At 37.4% G+C, this 21,646-nt stretch overlaps 1 protein-coding gene across 13 annotated transcripts in view; it reads left to right on the top strand.

The window, feature by feature from the left end:
* PLEKHA5 (pleckstrin homology domain containing A5) overlaps positions 1-21,646 on the top strand; it is a 164,769-nt gene that overhangs the window by 78,294 nt on the left and 64,829 nt on the right. For all 13 annotated transcript variants that reach the window (XM_021391045.1, XM_021391019.1, XM_021391011.1 and 10 more), the window contains 2 exons: positions 15,902-15,985; positions 17,168-17,288. In XM_021391045.1, coding sequence (XP_021246720.1) covers positions 15,902-15,985; positions 17,168-17,288 — 205 coding nt within the window. The remainder of the gene's footprint in view (positions 1-15,901; positions 15,986-17,167; positions 17,289-21,646) is intronic.

The raw sequence follows: 21,646 nt of genomic DNA on the forward strand, positions 1-21,646 counted from the left end.
TTGGGCACTATCGCACACTGCAGACAGCAGATATCTGGAAACTTCCCAGCTAAAGTCAATAGTACAACCAAGCTCTCTACATTCATCCTCTCTTGGAAGAGTTAGTCAAGTGGCATTTTGTTTCCATTATTAAGACTTACTCTTATGCCCATTTTTTTCCACACAAAACAAGAAATTGCTGCGAAATTGTCTTCCCACGCTCTTCACCTCTTTGACTGTTAATGATCTTGACTTCTGCTTTATGAGACTCAAACAGAATAGGAGGAGAATTAATAATACTCATAAATAGTAGTTGCTGTCTTTTAATATTGGTGTCATTTTGTGATCTCTTATTTCTTACTGAGTGATTGGTTCTAAACATGATACAGAAGGATTGTTGAAGGCCGTGCCTTCATAGAATTTTTTTTCTGTCCACTATTAAGCTGAAACAGTAATGCACATACAGCTCCAGACAGTAGCCTTTTTTAGTTATTTTGTCATGTTGATCAGAACAGACATGCATAATAAAATGATAAGGAGTTAGAGCTGTTCTGCAATACCTTCCTGTGATCTACTCTGTGCCTGCATCTTTGTTGGACTCAGCAGGAATTTAAATTTAAAACAAACAAGTGAACAGTGCTCTTTTCTGCCATCTAAGAGGTCTTTTTAGATCAACATCTCTGCTTTCTTCTTTAAATGATAGTGTTCTGTGACTGTAAACTCAAAGGCTATAAATACATTTTAAACAGAAACAAAAACCATTTGATATCAAGGACAGAAGGCAATGCTGTACAGAGGCTGGATTTCTATAAATTATGCTAGGACTTTTTATACTGGATGAAAAGCATTCTGAAACAATTTCATGTCAGAAGGCACATAACATGTAGAAATGTGTTGAGTAGCTGGAGAACTGTAAAAACTCTACATAGCATAAATTATAGATCTGAAATATCTCTGAAGTTGCCAATTCTGGAAACATTCTATAAGGTGAGAGATACTGTAAAAACATTATTCTTCACAAATACCCTGTTTTACAGTCTTGAAGTGTAACCTAAAATCTGCTTTTCTGATAGAATATATGTGTAATCTGGAAAGAAAAAATTGTGGCAAGGAGTTTTCGCTTCTGGGTTTCTCATGAAAAATCACTGCTTCACAAATCTCTTCCTTATGTTCATGTTTTCTAGTGGTAAAAGGAGAAATGAGTAATACTCCATATGGTAAATAGCAGTTAATTTATCTTCTAGAGTATGATATACATAGTCCTTTAAAATTCTTTCCAAAGCCAACTTCAACATAGAAAAAACTAAAACAAGTTCTTAAGTTAACAGAAGATCAAGTGTTTCCATCAGTATGGAGGGTGACTTTGTCATTTAAAAATTCCCTTGTTTTGCCATTGAGTGTAATCTATGCCAGCCATTCTCCTTTTGTACCCGACATCTGTTGTGCCATTGTTGAAACAAACTGGTTTGTCTTTATAGGCAAAGAGTTCCTTCTTGAAAGGAGAGTCTTTGCTAGAATGTTTTTCATTGTAATAGTTACAATGTTAGAACAACAACAAATGAATTGCTCTAATGTAAAAACATCACTTTTGCCAGCTTGATGCTTAGTATAGCTAAGCTAATGCATTTGTCAGCTGTTGTCGGAAGGACAATTCCATCTCCCTTGCTGCACCCCACCACTGGAAAGGTAGCACTGTGAAAAATGATTCATTTTCAGTGAGCTGGATCGTAGCGTGACTTTTTGAGCATTGATGCTAGCACGAGACCAGCAGGTGTAGTGGGCTTGTCATTTTGGAGTAGCCATTTCCTCAGCGCAGTTGTGAGAATGTAGCCCCAAGACCTGGCTTTAGCTGAAGATATTGGGCCTGCACAGAGCATATCTGGGCAGATGACAGCCGTCTCTGTTGGCCAGGCATGCATGGTTCCAATGTAACAGCCATGTACCTGCATTATTGTGACCCTGAGTCTGAGTTTGATAGCCTGTGCTGCTTCCATCCCACTTGCATGTCATGGGCTCTATTTTGTCATGTGATATAAAAATACTTGAGTGTTAGAGCTGCCCTGCATTATACATGGGTTGCTCTGAAGGTAATGCCTCCTATTTATTTTCATGTAAAATACAACAGCTACAAAGTGCACAATAAAACTGTTTGCTAGAGCAAATTCTCAGCTACAAAACACCATTTTTCAACGTAGTCACCACCATTAGCTATGCATTTCCGCCACTGATTAACAAGAGCCTGCATGCCACACTTGTAAAAATCTGCACTAGTGGAGGTGACCCACTGTTCCACATCTGCTATGATGGCGTCATTGCTAGGAAAATGCTGCACATGCAGTCCAGCTTTTGTCAGCCCAAACAGATGGAAATCAGAAGGCACCTAATCTGGACTATGTGGTGGGTGTGGTAGAACAGTCCCACCAAGACTGGCAATGTACTCCACATTCTTCAAGTTGGCATGGAGAGTCTGATGTAGTAGTGTTGCAAGAGAAAGGTTGTCTTATTCTCTGACCTGACTCTGGAAGTTTGAGCCTTCCACTTAGTCAGCATCATGATGTAGCAGTCAGAGGCTATGGTTTGTCCAGGCTCCAGGAAATCCAGAAGGATCACCTTTTTCCTATATCAAAAGATAGTGCACATCACTTTACATGCTGAGGGCCACATCTTGAACTTTTTATTCAATGACAAATTCACATGTCACCACTCCATGAAGTTTTGACGCTGACTTGTAGTGGTGACACCACATCCTGTCACCAGTAATGGTACAATCCAGGAAACTGTCACCTGCAGCCTTGTATTAGTTTAGTAGGTCCTGACAAACTTGCATACAGTGTTCTTTCTGTTCCTGTGTGAGCATTTGTGTATCCCACCTGGTGCAAACTTTGTGATATTCCAACATTGGCACAATCATTTTCAGTGCATTGAAGCTGGTATTCATCTCTTTAAACAGTTCCCTGGTTGTATTCTGCCAATTTGTGCCGATGAGCTGATGGATACGCTCTTCATTTTGTGGCGTAACTGTGCATAACCATCTGGAACATGACTTGTCTTTCACATTCCTGTTGCCACTACTGAAACACACCGTCCACTGCCTCACTGTGCTCACATGTGCTGTTTGGTCTCCAGAAACATTAAGCAAGCATCAATGAATGTCAATGGGTGCCATTTTCTGCGTGCAGGAATTCAGTGGCACACCTTTGCTTCATATGCACTTCCATGTCAGTGTCATTTTGTCACAGTGCCCCTCTGCTGCCATCTGTAACACAACAACAAAATGCAATGGAATATTGGTGGGAAGGTTCATCCTCTACTGCAATCCAGCTACATCTGCCTCTGCTGTTCTGGGCCAACATAACAAAATAATAAACATTACTTTTGCAGCAGTCTTCATATTAATTTCCACGGTCTGTGGCAGCTACACGCACTTCACATCAGAAAGTTTGAGCTCTTGGGATTAAGACTTAAGAAGTCATCGCTGATGCTATTCAGCGTTTTATTGCTCAGTATGTGGGTGAGCAGCCTACCAGAGCTGGCCAAAGATGGCTTGCGTGTAGACTTTGAATGGCGTGCCACAATTCTAGGAGCTCAGAGTCCCTCAACAGCCTGAATTAAACTATCTGTGAAGAAGAATGCCTCCCAGCTTCTAGTTCCCTATGAGGTATGAACTTAATGTAAGAAAGTGATGGCAAGGTCATCAGTGGCATCACATCTGCTCAAAAGGAAACGTTTGTCCTACTGTTTTTTCTATTGCTGCAGTTAACCAATAATTACAGTAGAGACATTTCTGTATGTCATTCTTTGAAGGACTGTGTTTCTGGGTCAGTAGTAGTTATTGATAAAAAGTGTGTTATTTCAGTTGTGTTGTGGGATAAAGACATAATTGTGAAAATCTAGATTTAAAATTAAGACACAAAATTGTAATATCCTTTTACTATGTGTGTTTCCTGCATAGCAATCAAAGTGGTGACGGTTCATTTTGTAAATGAGATGTAGTAATTCCCTTGCATTTATGAAGGAAATGAGTAGTGCAGAACAATCTGTGTCGGCATTGAAACTGAAGATGTGAAAATACAAGGAGAGACAGCCAAGAAAAGCTTTTCTCAAGTGGAATTTTCTAAATTTTTAGAGCCCGTAGTTTGATTATATAAGACATATAGATATCAAAGTGATTAACAGTCTGTATTTAAGCACTGGGAGGTGGATGCAAAGTCCTTTTAAAATACGTGACTGGGTGTATTGAAACACATAAGTAATTTGAAGCAGTAAATCATTTGTTCCATGTAATGTGGCCATTTCCTGAAAGAAAGTAATAATTCATTTCCTTTTTGTCCTTACTGAGCATTTTTCCTTTTTTTAATGCTATTTTTTTCATCTTCAATAGTATGTGTATTTATAGTCACCCTTTATCTATCCCACTTCCTTATCTAATAATAAATAATAGTGCTGCTGAAGTTGTCATAAATCGTTGCTGCTGCTTCAGAAATTCGTTTAAATGATCATGTTTATTTATCTTACAAGAAGCTTAGCAACAAGATGGGAAAACGCATCTGAAACACTGCATAAAGGAAACAGTACTTAATCTTGTATTCAGGTTGGCTTTTTTTTTTCTGTTTCTATTAGTCTGGTTCTAAAATAACTGGATTGTATAATAATAATTTTTAATGTGAAAAATATTTGGGAGTATCCTTTTTTTTAGTATTGTTTTTTTAAACCAATTTTGCATTTTTAAGGTTGTGTAAGGGAAGATGTATGAATGACATTAAAAATTCTAGACATCTTAAATACTGTGGGAAGATATTTGATGTCACTACCATAATCTTTCTCTTCTTGTATTCTGGACTAGTAGAAAAATACTTATCTGGGTTTCCTGCCTCTTGTGCTGATGCATGGAGTAACTGGTCAAGAAAAAGCAAACCAAACTAGATGTGATGGAAGACGTAGTGCATTTTGGAAATGAAGCTGATTACCTGCTGCCTAGCTTTGTACAATTTCTGTTAGACCGCCATCTCTACACATGTACATTTTTCCATTTCTTCCTGGTTGTTTAGGGAGGTGCTGATTTCCAGCTCCCAGCTGTAATTTGGCTCTGCCTGTTTCCATGACATGTTTCTCAAACCCTTTTTCTTGCTACATAAATCTCTGAACTTCAATGCTTTTTTCACAGGCAAAGAATTAATACTGTAAAATAATATAACTAAACAGCATGAAGACAGATTCAGTGCTGTAAAGGGTTCTTTTTGCTAATTGCTGATGGGTTGAGCAGAGAGGCTAGATGATCGACAGAGGTCCCTTCCAACCTGAACCACTCTGTGATTCTGTATTCTTAACACCAACAATTAGGCCTAGCCAGTCTGATCATCAAAGTTAAACATGTTATAGGAGCACAGACACTTTTGCTGTAGGACATTCTGCCCCTGATAATGAGCTGTGCTGATCTGTAAGAGGAATTAAAACTTTTAGGAACCCTTCAGTATTGTGGTTGATATTATAATGGCTTTTTTTCTGTGAAGTAATATTTGCTAAACTGTTGAGGCTTTCCTAATTTTTAGAAATGCTTTAAGGTAGTAAGATGAAGAATAGTAGGGAATGATGGATTTGAAACCAGAGAAAATAGAGGAAATGTGACCTCTCGACAGCTTGGTCCATTCTCTACAGATCACTTCTGATTTACATCAGTGTTTTCCACAAGCCTGATTGGTGTCCATACCTCGAGACTAAAATATCTTGCATCTCTTTGAAGATCTTTCATCTGAAAGATGAGCAGGCAAACTTAAAAACATTACAGGTGACCATTTCTAGAAGGTGGTGTAATCTTTCGAAGTACATGTGTGCACAGAGAAAATCTAAATTTCTGTTTATTCTATGATTTCATGCAAATGCAAAACTGATCTGATTTCAGTCTTTTGAAGATTTCTGAAACAACTTGCTACTATTCTTCTAAGGAAATAATGTAGATTTTTGGTGTTGTGTTTTGTTTTGTTTTGTTTTTCAAGTGATCAGCTCCTGAAGCCAAACCCTAATAGACTGAAAGCAGCACCAGAGCTGTGTGTGGCTGATCTGTGCCCTTAGACCTCGCAGATGACAACCACCACGGTCAGGGTTCCACCTTAGTGCCAAGGTTTATATAGTCTGTCTATGGGCTTGAACTCTACATCATAGGCAATGAATATTTTTAATAGCCTTTATACTCTCTTGTCTGAGATGAATGCAGACCCACACATACTGTAAGCTTTGATTAATTATCCTCTGGGGTCTGGTGCACATTTTTGCGCATGCTGTGTCAGTGGACCACCAAGATTAAATACTCTTAAAAACTTGCAGTGGCTTTAGGGAGACCTTTGATTAAAGTGTTAGTGACAGCTGTTCATTTTTAAAATAATTATTTTTATAAAGTTTCAGCATCTATCTTTACTTCTTGCAAAATAGAATCTGTTATGAGGGAAAGTCTGAAGTACAGGATGTCTGAATGCAGTACCACAATTAAAATGGATCACGCATCAACATTTCATCTGCTTTCCTTTGTCAGACTCTTAAATATTTCTAAGTGCTTCCCAGCTGATAATGCATTTACTTTGCAGGAGTTTGCCAGGCCATTTTCCTCTCAGCAAATTAGGTCACAACTAGGTATTTTCCCAATATATTCTGATGTAAGGACTTGATAAACATGATTTCCTTTTAAGTTTTACTGAGTAATTAACAGAAGTGTGTGATATTTAATAAAAATTGATGTTTACTAGAGGTCTTATTGTGGAAGTGTATCAACTTGTAAGGCACTGGGAAAATGATCAAGATATCATGGAATTGGTGTTGCTGAAAACAGATCAACGTATCAGATTTTGATTGCTGATGTGCTTACTTAGATTTGCAAGGAAAAGCAGAGCAATGTCACCAAGCCTCTCTTGAAAATCTGCCATTGATCCCAAGGTACTAATTTCTTGAAATAAAAATGTATGTACGCATATGTTGCATTTACAACTCAATAAAATTAAGCAGCTTTGATTCGTTGTAGTTGTACAGCAGGAGTTTAATGGAACAACTGAATAGTGCTGTAACTTCAAATAGTGCTTTTTAAAGGATATCATTGCTGTAAGTAGTTTGACACTAAGCAAGATTTGGGATTATATGATGCAGGCATAAAAAATACTAAGCAAGTAGTGTCTTTAAGAAAGAAGCCAGCAGTATTGAGTGAAGATAATCAATAGCTGAGGAGACCAGTAGTGGAAGCAAAGTGAAATGTGAGTTGTGAGACAGTGAGAATCCAATAAATAGGATTATTTCAGTAATCGGGAAGCTCTTATTCAATAGTAGTAACTGGGAAAAGGAAGAAGGAATGATGGTGAAAGCATGGAGTAGTTGCACAAATAGAGTGGAAAGCCGGGGAAGGAATTACATGCACAGTTAAGAAGTCATTTAGAGAAAGACTAAGGGGAGGAAGGGGAAAGAGAGCAAGAAGGTTGGCTTTGGTGCTAAAAATTGAAAATAGCAATCAAGCAGCGGATCATAAACTGTAAATTCATAGTGTGCTCTTTTGTTCCTTACCATAAGCAAAACAACCCCACAATAAGGTGAAAGCTAAGATGAGAAGAATTCTGATACATAACGTACGGGGAAGGGAATATCATTAGTCAAGATAACTATAAATAGGAGGAGATTACAGCAATTTACTAAATAACTAGGTTTTGTGAAGAGGAATTGTCACCTGTCCAGAGTACTCCAAACAGGCTGAAAAAAACAGAAGTGTGTAAATGAATGTAGGATTTATCAGTTTTATTAGTAGATTTATTGTTTCTGTTAGTAAATGCACAAGTATCTCTCAGTGAAACAGAGTTTTCTATATTTTTTCTGCGTCTGTGAACTTCATTGAACTCCCTTTTGAACTAAAAGTGGGAAGGAGACTGGATAGAATGACAGGATAGTCAAGGTTGTCAGTGCTTGAGAGGTGGAGAGAAGTGTCTTTCTCTTCAGATCAAATGGAAATTAAGACGTTGCAATGTAACTTTGACTTTTTTTCAGTGTACATCCCTTGGGGACATCTTGAGTTCTTGAAAATAAGAGAGCCAAGACTTCAGTTGGAAATAATTTTGACAGCAAGATTGTTTTTTGCATAGACCAGATATTAATGTTAGCATGTTTGCATATATAAAAACTGCTTAATTTGTTTGCATGCATTTTTCTAATATAATATTTAAGAGGATTTTTTTTCAGCACATAATTATTGAAAAACATGAGCTATTACTAAAATAGGCTTCTCTTGCAAAATATCTCGAACTCATAATAAAGTAAAATGGAAACATAAGTCAAAAGCAATGTTTGAGTTCATACTTCTCTGTCGAACAACCTCTCTAAAGTAATGCATTTCATTTGTATTTTTTACATCGTAATAAATCATGAAAGCCAAGGCTTGTAGAACTGAGCTAAGTGATAGGCGTTAGAGGTTATTCTCTTGTCTAGTGAGCTTTGATGAAAACATTTGAAGTCCTGATAGCTGTATAAAAACATTTGCTAAGAGTTTTTACTTAAAATCATTCATAGATCTGTGGATGATGGCTGAGAATCCTGGCTTTTCACCAATCTCCAAACGACAGTACTTGGTGTGCTGAATTGCTCCAGGTATTGTGGTATAAGTATGATCAGGCAGTTACACAGCCTATGTGCGTATGTCTCCTGTAAGTTTAGGTCAGGTCGTTTCTGGTTCTGTAAACCTTTAACATGTATGTATTTATAGGCAAATACCTATTAATAGTTCGTAATGAACTCTTCTTAATGAAACTTGCTGACTTCATACAGTCTAATGTGACTGGTCTATCTTTAACAGCAAAGAGAACTAGCTCGTATTGGGACAGCTGTTATCTGTGGCTTCTTGCTGCCCTCTCCAAAAGTTAGCTTTTATTATTTTTTTTTTTTTACCTTCACTTCCTCTTCAGGAGAGGCTGTAGCATCCTTGCTGCAAGGCAGAAGTGGGCTTTTGGGCAGCATTAGCTGGCTGGATGTCTGTGGTCAGTCCTCAACAGGATGGGAACATCTAGTGCTGCTTCTTTTCCACAATCCACCTACTGAATCACACTATTCCAATCTTATTTGAATTTAGAAAACAGCGTGTAGGCTTTCACTCCAAGAATCTTATGTTACACTTGTTCTTGGAAGCTTTCCAGGTAGTTATCCATTAAGGAACACTTAAGATTTCAAATTTCAAATCTGAGACTTGCAGATCATTGCGCCTACTTCCTTTTTTTTCTCAAACTGTCTCAAACAGTAAATAATGCTTTAGTCATTTTTACTATAAAATAATACACAGTTGAGGATTTTCTTCGGCTGCAGTGCTGTTACCAAGATAGTATATTACACGCTGTGCTCAGGGCTTAAAATGTAAATAGTAAAATCTTTTGTGCATTAATGACGCACAGCAAGTTGTTTCCCAGATTGCCCCACTTTTGTGGCTTTTATTGAATCTCAGTATCTTGCAAATTCCCAAATGTTAGATGTGAAAGAGACCCTCCTACAAAGTTTTGGGAAAACAATTGTATCAGCTTGGTCGAGAAAAGGGTTTGGTTTTATATAATTATTTTCCTTGAAATATAAATCTGGTTCTACAACGGTCCAATTGAAAGAAAGGGTTACACTTTCAGGGCAATAGTGCTTAATATTTTGAGACATAAATATCAATAATGATTGAAAAGCTGAATACAGTCAGTTGTATAGAGGTGTGCAGGTGTTCTTTAATTACAGCACTAACAAGGATACCGAAACTCCTGTGAGTGCAACAGCTTTGCTTCATACTAAGGAGGGCTTAAGGGGAAAATCCAAAGAGAAAAGACTTAGCCTGAAAAAAAGAAACTCATAGCAAATCAAGAAATTGGTGGCGACAGCAACTGCAGACTAAGTGTTACGCTGTTTGCCAAGAAGATCAGTAGTTTTGCATGCATCTTTCCAAATGTGCGTGCCCCAAAGTATTCTAAATACTTCACTTCTAGTAGTGTATGTGATACATCTGTCAGCACATTGTGCACTTTGAAACTTGCTGTCTCTTTACACTCTGTGTTATACAGCGTCCCTGATGTTAAATTACTGTACTCATGTCTTCCAGTGAAGCCTAGTAATATGGTTGCCAAAGTTATTGTTTAAAAAACCTAATTGAAAAAAGCCTCATAATTATAGTGTATGACTGTATTGAAAAAAAAAATGCTTGCTTGTGCTGTTTACTGTACAATGTGGCATTACAGATTTAGTAAAATGTAAGAGTCTGTGCAACCACAGACCATGTTCTTGCTAACAATTGTGTAGGGACTGCATTTACTTAACTTTTTTCCAAATTCAACTTCTTGTTAGATAATTGTAAGTTACTGCATTTACTTCAGTTAGAAATGAGGCATTCTTATCTTTGAAAGAAAGCACACAACATAAAAATTGCTGATGTGATTTTTTTTGTTATTTTTCCCTAGTTCAAGAATGAAATGCTTCACATAAGTTTAATAAAGCTGGACTAGACTCATCCTATGTATGTTTCCAATTTAATCTTACCTTTAAATGTCAGTAAAAAAAAATAGCATTAATCTAGAGAGGAGAACTTCATTGCTTTTGTAATTTTTGCTTTATCTGTAGCTTTAATATTTTGTTATGAAACGTGAAAAATGTATACATTTGCCTCTATATATCTCTATGTACTCTGAGTAAATTTGTGATATGAAGAGATTGCCTATAGATTAGATTGTCAGACTGCAAATCTTATCTAAGGCTTAGAAAACACGTTAAGAGGCAGATATCTGGTATACCATTCTTCTGAGCTGTGTTCTTCAATTTTATCAAAAGGAACAGTCTTTCTGAATTAAAGATGAAGAGGTTTGTTGAAAGTTACGTCCTGGTTTATGATTTTGTTTGTATTCTTTCAGTGAAGTAGAATTCAGTCTTTGCTTTGATGGTCACATTGAGAATGAGTAAATGAGAAGGACTTAGCATTTAGGGCCATATAAATAAAGTATACAAAGAAAGGGCATGAGAGAAGCTTTGAAGTGGCATCTAGCTTTAATTTCAGTGGGAGAAAACCAGATGTGTTTTTGAGAGTTCTGGTCTACGCTCCATTTTCGTGAGAGGATAGGGAATTCAACCAAATCATACAATGGAGAGACCCCAAACCAAGTGTCCCCACCCTTGTACTTTGATCTTCCTTGCCAGTTCAGGGTGAACTGCTCTGTTCCAGAGGAAAGACTGTCTAACCCTTCAGATTCAATTGCGTACACCTTCCTGAAACAGCTGGATTATATATTTTTTCCTGTTTCTACTGCTGTCAACTGAGTTGATTGCCTATCCAAAAAACCCTAATACCTTTAAAGATGAAAACAACTTCAAAATGACAAAACTGGATCAAATTTTCAATTTGCTGATTTCACAGTGTTGCTATTGGTACACAGCATTTTTGCATCAGCGATCCTGTATAACAAGATAAAACTAAAAGAAACATTTGAAAAGTGCTGCCCCTGGAGTTGTACATTGTATTTCTATCTATGGATAGGATAATATATTTAAATGATCTTTATGAGGGCTTTTTTAGTAGTCCTTGTATCACTTCTGGCCATCAAAAAGATTGCTGTTAACTGTACATTTGCTGAGTAGATTAACCAAGAATTCTTAAACATGTTTAGCACTGGTGAAAATGAGTAAAATAGTGCTATTTTCTTGAAAAGAATAAGTATCTCAAGTAATGGGAAGGAGAAAGGAAGAGTGGGGTAAGAAGGCAAATAACAAGAGTCAAATTCAAGTTTGTGGTCATCTTCTAACCTGAACAAGATAAATTCTTTTTCTCTAAGGGCTTGTCCTGCTACCTGCTAAATGATGCCAAAGCCTGCAGTTGTTCAGAGAAGTGATTTGGGAAGAATATAAATTCCAGAGAAAAGGAGGTCAAATTTTCCTGTTCAGTTGTCTTGCACTGAGATAGCTTGTTCAGATACATGTTCCATTTTCAGCTATTTCAGTACAGTTGGGATTTTTTTCTCTTTTCTTTTTTTGGTTGGTTGGTTAGATTTATTTCAAATGCTTTTACAGTTGTCCACTGTCAGGGCCACTACTGGAATCAAGCACGGAGTATTACCTTGTTGCACGCAAGACCTGTGACTTACCTTGCTTCTCTGTCACGTCATCTTGATTCAGTGAAGAAACATATCTGCTCCTGGGAATGCCATAGTGTTTCAGCAAGGGGCACACTTCCTGGGAGTCCCACCATAACCCAGACACCAAACCACTGTTACCTTTCTGAGGAAGCAGAAATTTTTTGTTCAGAGAGTGGTGAGGCCCTGGCACAGGCTGCCTGGAGAAGCTGTGATGTCCCATCCTTGGAGACATTCAAGGCCAGGTTGGATGGGGCCCTGGGCAGCCTGAGCTGGTGGCTGGCGATCCCTCCTACATCGGGGGCTTGGAACTAGATGAACTTTAAGGATCCTTCCAACCTAAACCATTCTGTGATCTTAGACAGCAGTGTCCATTTCTGGAGTCTAATGCATCTCAGTGGCAAATTTTAATGGTTAATATAGTTTGTGTAACATCCTGAATCTTGAGAGTGTGCTCATGAATATTAATAAAATATACAGGGAATTTATTCCCTCTTTGACTTCAGTGTGTAGCAGGCCATTAATACAAACTAACTCTGGATGCTGAAATATTAAAGGTCAGTCAAATCCTTTGGTATAAGTACAGCTGTTTGTGTATTTAGTTACGCTGTTCTCTCAACACATGTTGTTACCAGAAATTGATTAGAGACTTGTGGAATCACCCTCCTTGGAGATCTTCAGAAGCCACCTGGACTTCATCTTGAGCAACCTACTCCGTGTGGCTTCCCTTGAGCAGGTAGACCCAAAGATCTGTTCCAGCCTTGGCCCTTCTGAGAGAGAAAGAAGAAAATGTTATATCTGTATACATCTTGGAGGCTGTATCACTGCATCAGCAAAAAGTTAACACACTGTCTTCTAGCTGTCTTTATCAAAGTAAATCACTCTTGACCACATGATAAAGGCATAGACACAAAAATATGCAGAGTTGAAATTCTGAATTGCAGAGTGGGGTTTGCATAAAATGGAAAACAAAGCTTGCAGTAAAAGAAAATATTTTTGCTTTATTTCTCTTGAGATTCATTGATGAGATACACAGCTTGGGTGTAGACCCAAAGTGAAACTTCTTAGACAACTGTCTAAGTTGAATGTGGTAAAGATTGTGAATATTGAATGGTGGCTTTTAATGAAACTTTCTGTAGCCTGCAAGATTTGGTTTAAAACAAATGCCTTAAACTACTGTTAGGTAGGAGGGTTATGACAACAATTACCAAGATATTCTATATCTTACATGAGTAATTTGAGGAGTCTTGTCAAAATATCTTCTAAGTGAATGCCAAAAATGCAACAGTTCTGATGAGTAATGAAGTTTTAATTTGAATTGTTTAAAGCCTATTCATCGAGTTAGACATATTACAGTAATCACGCTTCTGTACAAGCTGAATTCCAGTGTTCGCTTATGAGATGAAGATGAAGAGAAAGAAAAGATTGTTCTGCCTTTGTCTCACCTAAAGAGAAGTGACTATAAGGATCTCTAAAATGCTTTAAGGAATTTTATTCCTCAGAATGTTTCATGTTTTATGATTTTTCTTGCCTTTTGTATGTACGTAATGTCAGCTACATTTCTGTATGTCTCGATGTCAGTTTGAGTAGTACAGAAAACCATATTTTGTCCAAAAAACATTGTGTTTTTGGACTGCTGGAGGACCGACTCACTATATGATTTGAGACTGAAAAAAAGCATTGCTAAATAGATTTCTGTTTTTGCATTCTCTTTTCTGTTTATTCTTTTCTTCCTTTTATCTGTTTTCCCTCCTGGCTTTGTATGACCTGCCCATAGGATTGTTGAATTCTGCTTGTTCCTGTGTCAGCATATGCCAGGAGCACTCCCACAGTACCTGGGATGTGGCACCTCTGCAGCAGACCTGATTACTGTTGGTGCTTGAGCAGAAGTCCTGATCCATTTCTTTGTGCAGTACTGGATCTCAGCAGATAACTAGCTGTCAAGGTTTAACACAAACATCATCGTATTTGCAGAACCTACAGACAGCTAGCTCATCTCCATTTATTTTCAGTTTGGTGTGAGTTTCTGAAATGTCTGAGTGAATGAAAATTGAGTTTTTGGAAGTCAAGAAGAAGAATTTTAAAAAACCTGGTTTATTCCTCAGGAATATTTTTGAGTTCCCTTCAGTGTGGGCCATTTTCACTCTAAAGTTATTATAGGATCGTGGCAGTTGGGAATGGTACGTACTCCGGTGGTCTATCTCCGTTCCCCTTACTGTAATACATGAGTTTCTGTAACAGAAGCTTCCTTGGAAGCTGAACTGAGAATTCTGCTGAATTTAGTGAAATGATTAGTTACCAGAGTTTGCTGGCTAGTGAAAGATTAGTTACCAGAGTTTGCTGGCTGATTAGCTATGCTCCATAAAGTGTCTATCCATTTAGGTATTTGTAAGCAGATTTATCCAACTATCCACTGTTCATGGAAGTAGTGTGACTATTTTATGGGGTTTTTGAATGGAGGTAACTTGTAATTAAGTTATGCTCCAAAGCTGCAAAACGATTATGAGCCAAAGGAATGTTCAAGAGCCTGGGGAGCATTAAGATACCCTTGTGAAGTCTAGGTTGTTTTAAGAAGCAGGAAGAGTAGAGTGCATAACATTTGCAAGATGAGTTGTGCTTCATAGTTCTGAAAGCCGAAAAGGTTAGGCAAACAGGCAGTAAAAGAGGGAGCTGCCAGGGAAAATGTGGCATTTAGAGCTCCTGTTCTTTTGTACCTCTTCTGCTATCTTGCAACTAAAGCACATTTTTCTCCTCCAGGTTTGTTCTCTGCCTGCAAATATTTTTAAGGCTGAACTTGGGGTAAAAAAGGCATAGCCTTATATAAGATCCTGCAGACTGTATCTTGTGTTCTTTGTAAAAGTAAATATTTTAGAGGGAATTATTGTTTCTTCATTATTTACAGTGCTGCTTTCAGTTACTGTTGTTTTACTTTCTTGTATTAAATATTTTTTTTATTATATAAAGTGTTAAAAGTAGAAGTGAGGTGAGTTTGTTTTCAAATATCTTGCATATATCTGATTAATACACCTTCATTCTGTGCTCATTGCCCTTTCCTATTCTGATTTCAGCTTCTGAGCTTTTTTAATCACTGAACCAAGTTCAGATTTCATCAGCACACCTGCCCAGCTCCACCCCTACATCTGAGGAATGTTGTTCCCGAGGGTTGTTGCAGTTCAGGCCTTGACTTCTCTCAGTGTCCCAGGCTGGCTGCTGCGCCAGCTGGCAGCTCCACACTTTCATGCGCGCTTGCTCGTGACTTGGCTGGGGCTGCAAGGCCTTGAAACTTGCAGGGAAGCCCCAGTCTGCAGCAGGACCAGCGTATAAGAGTCAGCTGATTGGCATGTCTTGTAGGCAGTTATGGCAGCACCACTTCTGCCCTTCACTCCTGTCCTCTCTTGGGCTGGATGGCTCAAGTCAAAACATTTCCTTCATGAGTGGCAGCAGCTGATAGCTGTTAAATTTCGGCAATTTCTTTCATGTTCTGGGAGCTGCTGTGATCTAGCAACAGCTGCAGCTCAGGAGAACAAGATACTGCACAGGGTTTGGTGTGTACTAGTGAGGGTGAAGGCCTACACTGACAGGCTCTCTGGTGCTGGGAGGTACAGGGGAGCAGTGTGCTGGGTTAGAGTCATCGTCTAAAGCAGAGCTTGAGTGTGACACAGCTTTGTTCCAATCACTGAATATTAATCTGCATTATCTGAAGATTTTAAATGAGTAATTTCATTTTCACTCGTTTGATATACTTGATGCAGTGGCTTTATATAGCTGAGTTGGAAAACTAAAAAAATTATGCCTAAGAGTTGTTCCTTATCTCACCTCTACAGTCATAATGAACGAAAAGTAACCTGCAAACATCCGGTAACAGGACAGCCGTCGCAGGACAACTGTATTTTTGTTGTGAATGAACAGTAAGTGGCTACAAAATACATGTTTTAAAACTATTTAACATTTAAATAAGCTTCGGTGATTGCTAATTGTGATGTTTATTTTTTTTTCCAAGTCAAATTACCATGTGTATAATTTCATTTGTTTAAATTATTTGAAAGTAATATTAAATACTTGATACTGTTTTTTTTAATATAAAAGCCATAATGCAAATTGGTTTTACAGTAGAAGTGTACTCTGTTTAGCTGTGTAGATTTCCGTTTGTCACTTCAGATATTCTATAGTGTTAGCAAACCATGTATATATTTTGTAGTAATCCAATAAACTTCCGACAAGGAATCCTATAGGCACAATTGAGCGTGTTTAATTTACCTTGTTTTGTCTGATAGTTTTTCTTCCATTGGTTATTTTCGTGGCCTGTTGAGGCATTTTCTGAATCATTAGGTAATAATACATATTTGCTATCTTATCTTTGCATTAAATTTTGTAGCTTACACAACAAAATGTAAAGGTGAGATGGTATGCACGGTAGTCAGGCAAGAGCCTGACTTCAAGATGCAAGATGTGGCTGGGTGTTGGGTGTCTTATTTACCACCAGTGCTGCAACACCTGTTACACTGTGACTAGAGTGGCAACTGTCAGAAGGACAATATGTGAAATTGCACAAATGTGTGTATTCTGAAAGAGAGGAGATTTAGACTGGGTCATTAGCTCAGAGGGTGGTGAGGCACTGGAGTGGCTGCCCAAAGAACTTGTGGATGCCCCATCCCTGGAGACGTTCAGTGCCAGGTTGGATGGGGCCCTGGGCAACTTGATCTGGTGGACAGCAGCCCTGTCCATGGCAGAGGGGCTGGAACTGGATGGGCTTTAGGGTCTCTTCAAACCCAAACCATTCTTTGATTCTGGGAAGTGAGGCAAAGCCATATGCGGCTTTGGAGAGCATTTCTTCCTATTTCTATATCACAGTGTTTTTCCTTCCCACCAACAGCATAAGCTAACAAAGAAATCCTATTTTAAACATCTTAAATTTGTCTGTGACAGATTTAAGATTAAAACACAGTGCAGGTAACTTTACAATGAAGTGTGAACTGCTTTCAAATTGAAAAAGTAGGACACAGCCTGTATTAGGCTACATCTAGGAGTGCTTTTTAATAGCAGTGTGCATACACAGCATGTTCTAGTGCTATTACATATTCTATTTTCAGGACTGCTGCAGCAATGACGTCTGAAGAAAAGAAGGAGCGACCTGTAAGCATGATATGTGAAGCAACTAACTATAATCTGACATCAGATTATGCTGCTCATCCAATGAGCCCTGTGGGCAGAGTAAGTCTCTATGTACAAATTAAGTTAAAATTAAAATGATTCAGTTATTTCACACACAGTACTAGACTACATAACACTATACTAGTGTTATGTTAGTATTCCATTTAAAAAGAGAAATGAAGCGTATTATCTTTTTTAGGGCACTCAGTTTCTATTATGGTTAATTTGGAAACTGAGGTGTTTGAAAGAAATTACCACAGAAGTTGCAAATTTTGTCACATATCTCGGATCATATGACTTGCAAATACATTGTTTACAGAATTTAACCTTTCTAATTCAAGTAAGCGTGAATGAGCAATCTTGGGTAACTGCTCAGACGTCTGGTTATAAGCATTGTAATGGAAATTGCTAGATACGCAAACAATTGACTAGATTTCTTTTGGTAAAATACAGAGAATTCCAATCGTAAATGATGACTTACAAAAGAGATGATGATTTGCTGACACTGAACCAGAAATCCTAGTTTCCTGAGAAAATTTCTGGGAGAAATCCTGGAGATTCCTAAATCTCCTTAATTTGTGTCCCACCTTCTCCATTTAACCAGCTGCTCAGAAGGTTAAGGTAAATGTCCAGATGTTTATCCAGAGGATGGATTCAATTATCTCTATTTTAACCTCACTGGCTTTATCCAACAAAGTTATTGTGTGCATTTTTTCCATTTTTTTCTGAGCTTTCATGTAAGGAAAGTGCACTTGCTACAGAATTAATAATTTCATTAAATTTCATCACCAAGATCACAGCTGTGATCAGTGATGACAGGCACAAGCCCTGTAACATCTTCTACCAAACATTCATTTAAAACAAGGGGAAAAAATAACATTTTTACTAGTTATGGAAAACCTTAATACTGAGAAATGCTTTTTGGCAGATTAATCCACCCTACAAGAGAAAATAATGGAATGTGCTTTTAACTGAGCAGATTCCTTAATTTGAAAGAATTGAAATAATTTGTCTTCCATTTGGTAGAGAAGGAACATTATGATATTGTTTAAAGTGCATTTTTGAAACACCTTTTTTTGTTATTGTTTTAAATGTAAGTCAAGAATTCTGCATGTCTAATAAGACATTAGAAAACTGTTATTTAATGAGAAGAAGCCTCTAGCTTTCAAATTACGCTTTAATCTGTTGTTGCTGGGGAAATAAAAAAAGGAGCCTCTGATAAGTTATGAACAGAAACCAAACCCATAATCTCAAATTTGGTACAATTGTGTTTCCATCCATGCAGGAAAGCCAGCTTAAAAAGCAGTAGGAGCTGTTAGAGTTGTAATAGTGTTGTAGATTGTAGTAATAGTTACACAGAAAATGAATCATAACAGAACCAGCTCGGAAGCTCTTCTAGATTTAATGTAAGAAGTTAATTCCAGTTTAGAAGCACATGTTTTACAAACGTATTTTCATAGTCCTCTTTCAAAAGAATAGTTTAAAATGTTCTCTGGCCTGTTTGTTTCACAGTGTTTGAGATGCAAATTGAGACTGCTGCGGGCCAATTACTGTAATTTCTTTACATTCTTTGATTAATGACACTTCAGCTTCCTGTGGAAACTCCTATTTTTTGAAGAAAGACTTCCGTGCTAGTCTTCATTCCTCTTGTCTTTTTGTTCTACTTGTTAAATGCACTTAAAATATTAATGATTCACGTGCCTGTATGTGCAATTACTGTATATCAGTTTTCACTTGTAATCTTATCTGAATTACTGTAACACCATTTTAAAAGCTTTGTTTTCAGGATAAAAATAATTTGTAACTGTTCCACAGCAAACATTTAGTCAACCTGTTCTGATGGTTCTTTAAGGCTAATGGTTTAAATCGCTTTTAAAGATGACTAAATAGAAATTCCCTGCTGTTCGTATCTAGATATAGCAACTGATTTTCTTCGATGTTTTTCATGTCTCCCAACAGTACAGAGTGAAATTCTTAGCTATCTTATCAACATGTGAATATAATAATGTGAATATAATATGTAGAGGCTCTGTCTATTGCAGTGCTATAGGAGGCTTAAAATATTAGTGAGGAATTAAGTCACAGAACAGCCCATGCCTACTTTTTTAGGTATTCCTATTTTCAAAGATAACTCATTAATGTACTGAATACAGGAAGATAACGAGGAATGGAGAACAAGTTTATGCTACAACTAAAATTTCAGAAAGTTGAGTGGTGTAGAAGCATGTACTCCCTTTCATGAATGTTTATTGATCCCGAATAGACAGGACACTTGGATAAGAATAGGCATGACACTTGGATAAGTTTCTGTTTTATAGCAGAAAGACTTCTGGAGTCTGTTGCTGTTCAGAGATTTGAATGAGGTGAGACAAAAATCAGTCTCAGATAAAAGTCTTACTACTGCTCCTTCTTTCCCACTATATAAAGCACAGTTGTCAAATATTACACTATAGTACTGGGCAGAGTAGTCTTTTAAGTGCCACTTTTTCCTTGTTGACTTGAACTGTATTTCTAAATTTGAAACCATTAGACCTGTGACTGTGGAAAAGATCTACACAGGCTTATGGCTGCTAGAGACATATATATTTCTACCTTTCTTTTTAAAGTGAAGTCATTTTTTTTTTTTAAGTGTTAAAATCACTACCTAGACCAATATGGTTACATGCCCTGAAATGAATTTTTGGGGTCAGTTTTTTCATATGTAAAGTAAGGCATGTTACTAGCCCCTCTCCACAGTTCATCTCCCTTGCCCTGATTATCCGCAGAACTGTGCTGACAATTTTCTCACAGTAAGCGGAATGGAGTCTCTATTACAGCTAGGCTGTGTCAAATTGTTTCTATGTGTATCACATAAATATAACTTCATAGAGTCCTCAAGTCAGTCCAGCTTAAAATAACTGGTTTCAGTACATCAGTGCATGTCTGATCGGGATTCAGTATAACCAGAAATAGTCATGAGATACATCTACATTAGCAAATAGCACAGTAAACAGGAGCGATGTGCAGGGCAGTATTGGTGCTCAGGACCAAGCATCTGTACTGTACTTTTGTGGTTTATCTTCAGGCTAGTCCTTATGCATTTTACATTTTAGTCTAATCCAAAATAAATACAGTTTGCTCTACTAAGCAAACTAAAGCACAGTAAGGGGGAATGATTGGGAGATTATTTTCAAGAGCAACCTCCTAATCCAAGCTAAAGTGCTGAGGCAGTAACCCACTCAGTTCATGGAAGACTGCAATATTGAAAGGCACTGAAATTGCCTGCAAAATACAGAAGGCAGGACTATGTTGGCTTGTGGTTTGGAAGATAATTTAAGCCTTAAACACTAGAAATATATTTTTAGGCAGAAGTTGAAAACTACAAAAATTTAGTTTTCTTCTGAATTTACATTCAGAAGTTTCTTGAGCCTTGTTTTTTAAGTAAGTTTAGCATTGATCACTTTTATGTTAGTTGAGCATTTTTAGGTACAGTTAACACTTCTGAAACTGGGGAAGAAGACATGTAAATTTGGTGTCCACTAGCAGCTAAGTTCAGAGAAGAGCAGCTGAAACAGTGATTAAGTATACAGCCCCAGTTACTGAATGAGCTGTTGCCCAGAGTTCAAGACTTTTCTGGTGTTTCTTCAGACTGGGGAAAGAGTAAATACCACTGATTGGATTTCCTGGCTTCTTTCTCAGTACTGGAACCGTGCAGCGTCCCATAGGTTCTGATTTTAGAGACATCACAGTTTCTGGGATCATTCCTCAGAATTGATCTAATTGTATAAAATGTGCAGTTTGTTAGTTCTGTTACCTTGTACACCTTCCATCAAGTGGTTAGTAGTTAGAGCTGTCATTCATTATTCTTCTTTCTCTCTGCTTTCTCCAGAAGCTGGAGCTATGCAATATGTCCTCTACTTACAGTGTTGTGAAGTGAAAAGTCTTTTAATCCTTCCGTTCTTGATTATTTCTTTTATTCCTGTTTTCCTAGTTATGTCAGGTTTGTGTGTGGTGGGAATGTGGGATGGACAGGGAGCCCAGATGTAAAAAGGAGGAGGAGATAGCCTAAGAAGTTTGAAAACTGATAATTATTTTGTATGGACACCTACAATATTTAAATATCCTAAAATAATAATTGTCTTTGAGGCTTAGAAATTGTTGTGAACAGATACTGTTGTTATGAAATATATGGTAAAATAATCACAAATCACCGAAAGTGTTCTCTGTATTTGCTAAAATTAGAAATCAGTTGTGATGCTCTATTTAATTAATGGACATTTGTATTCACAGTTGCTAAGATGTATAATTAACCCATTAAATCTTTGCTCAGAGCTCAGTGAAATTGGAGTAAATTTTTTTTTAATCAGATTTACCTAAGAGAAATCTATTAAAATTATCTGAATTTGCTAGTAGACTTGAAAAATTGGTTTTGTTTTCAG

Source organism: Numida meleagris, chromosome 1, assembly GCF_002078875.1.
Source record: "Numida meleagris isolate 19003 breed g44 Domestic line chromosome 1, NumMel1.0, whole genome shotgun sequence".
Classification (NCBI taxonomy): domain Eukaryota; kingdom Metazoa; phylum Chordata; class Aves; order Galliformes; family Numididae; genus Numida; species Numida meleagris.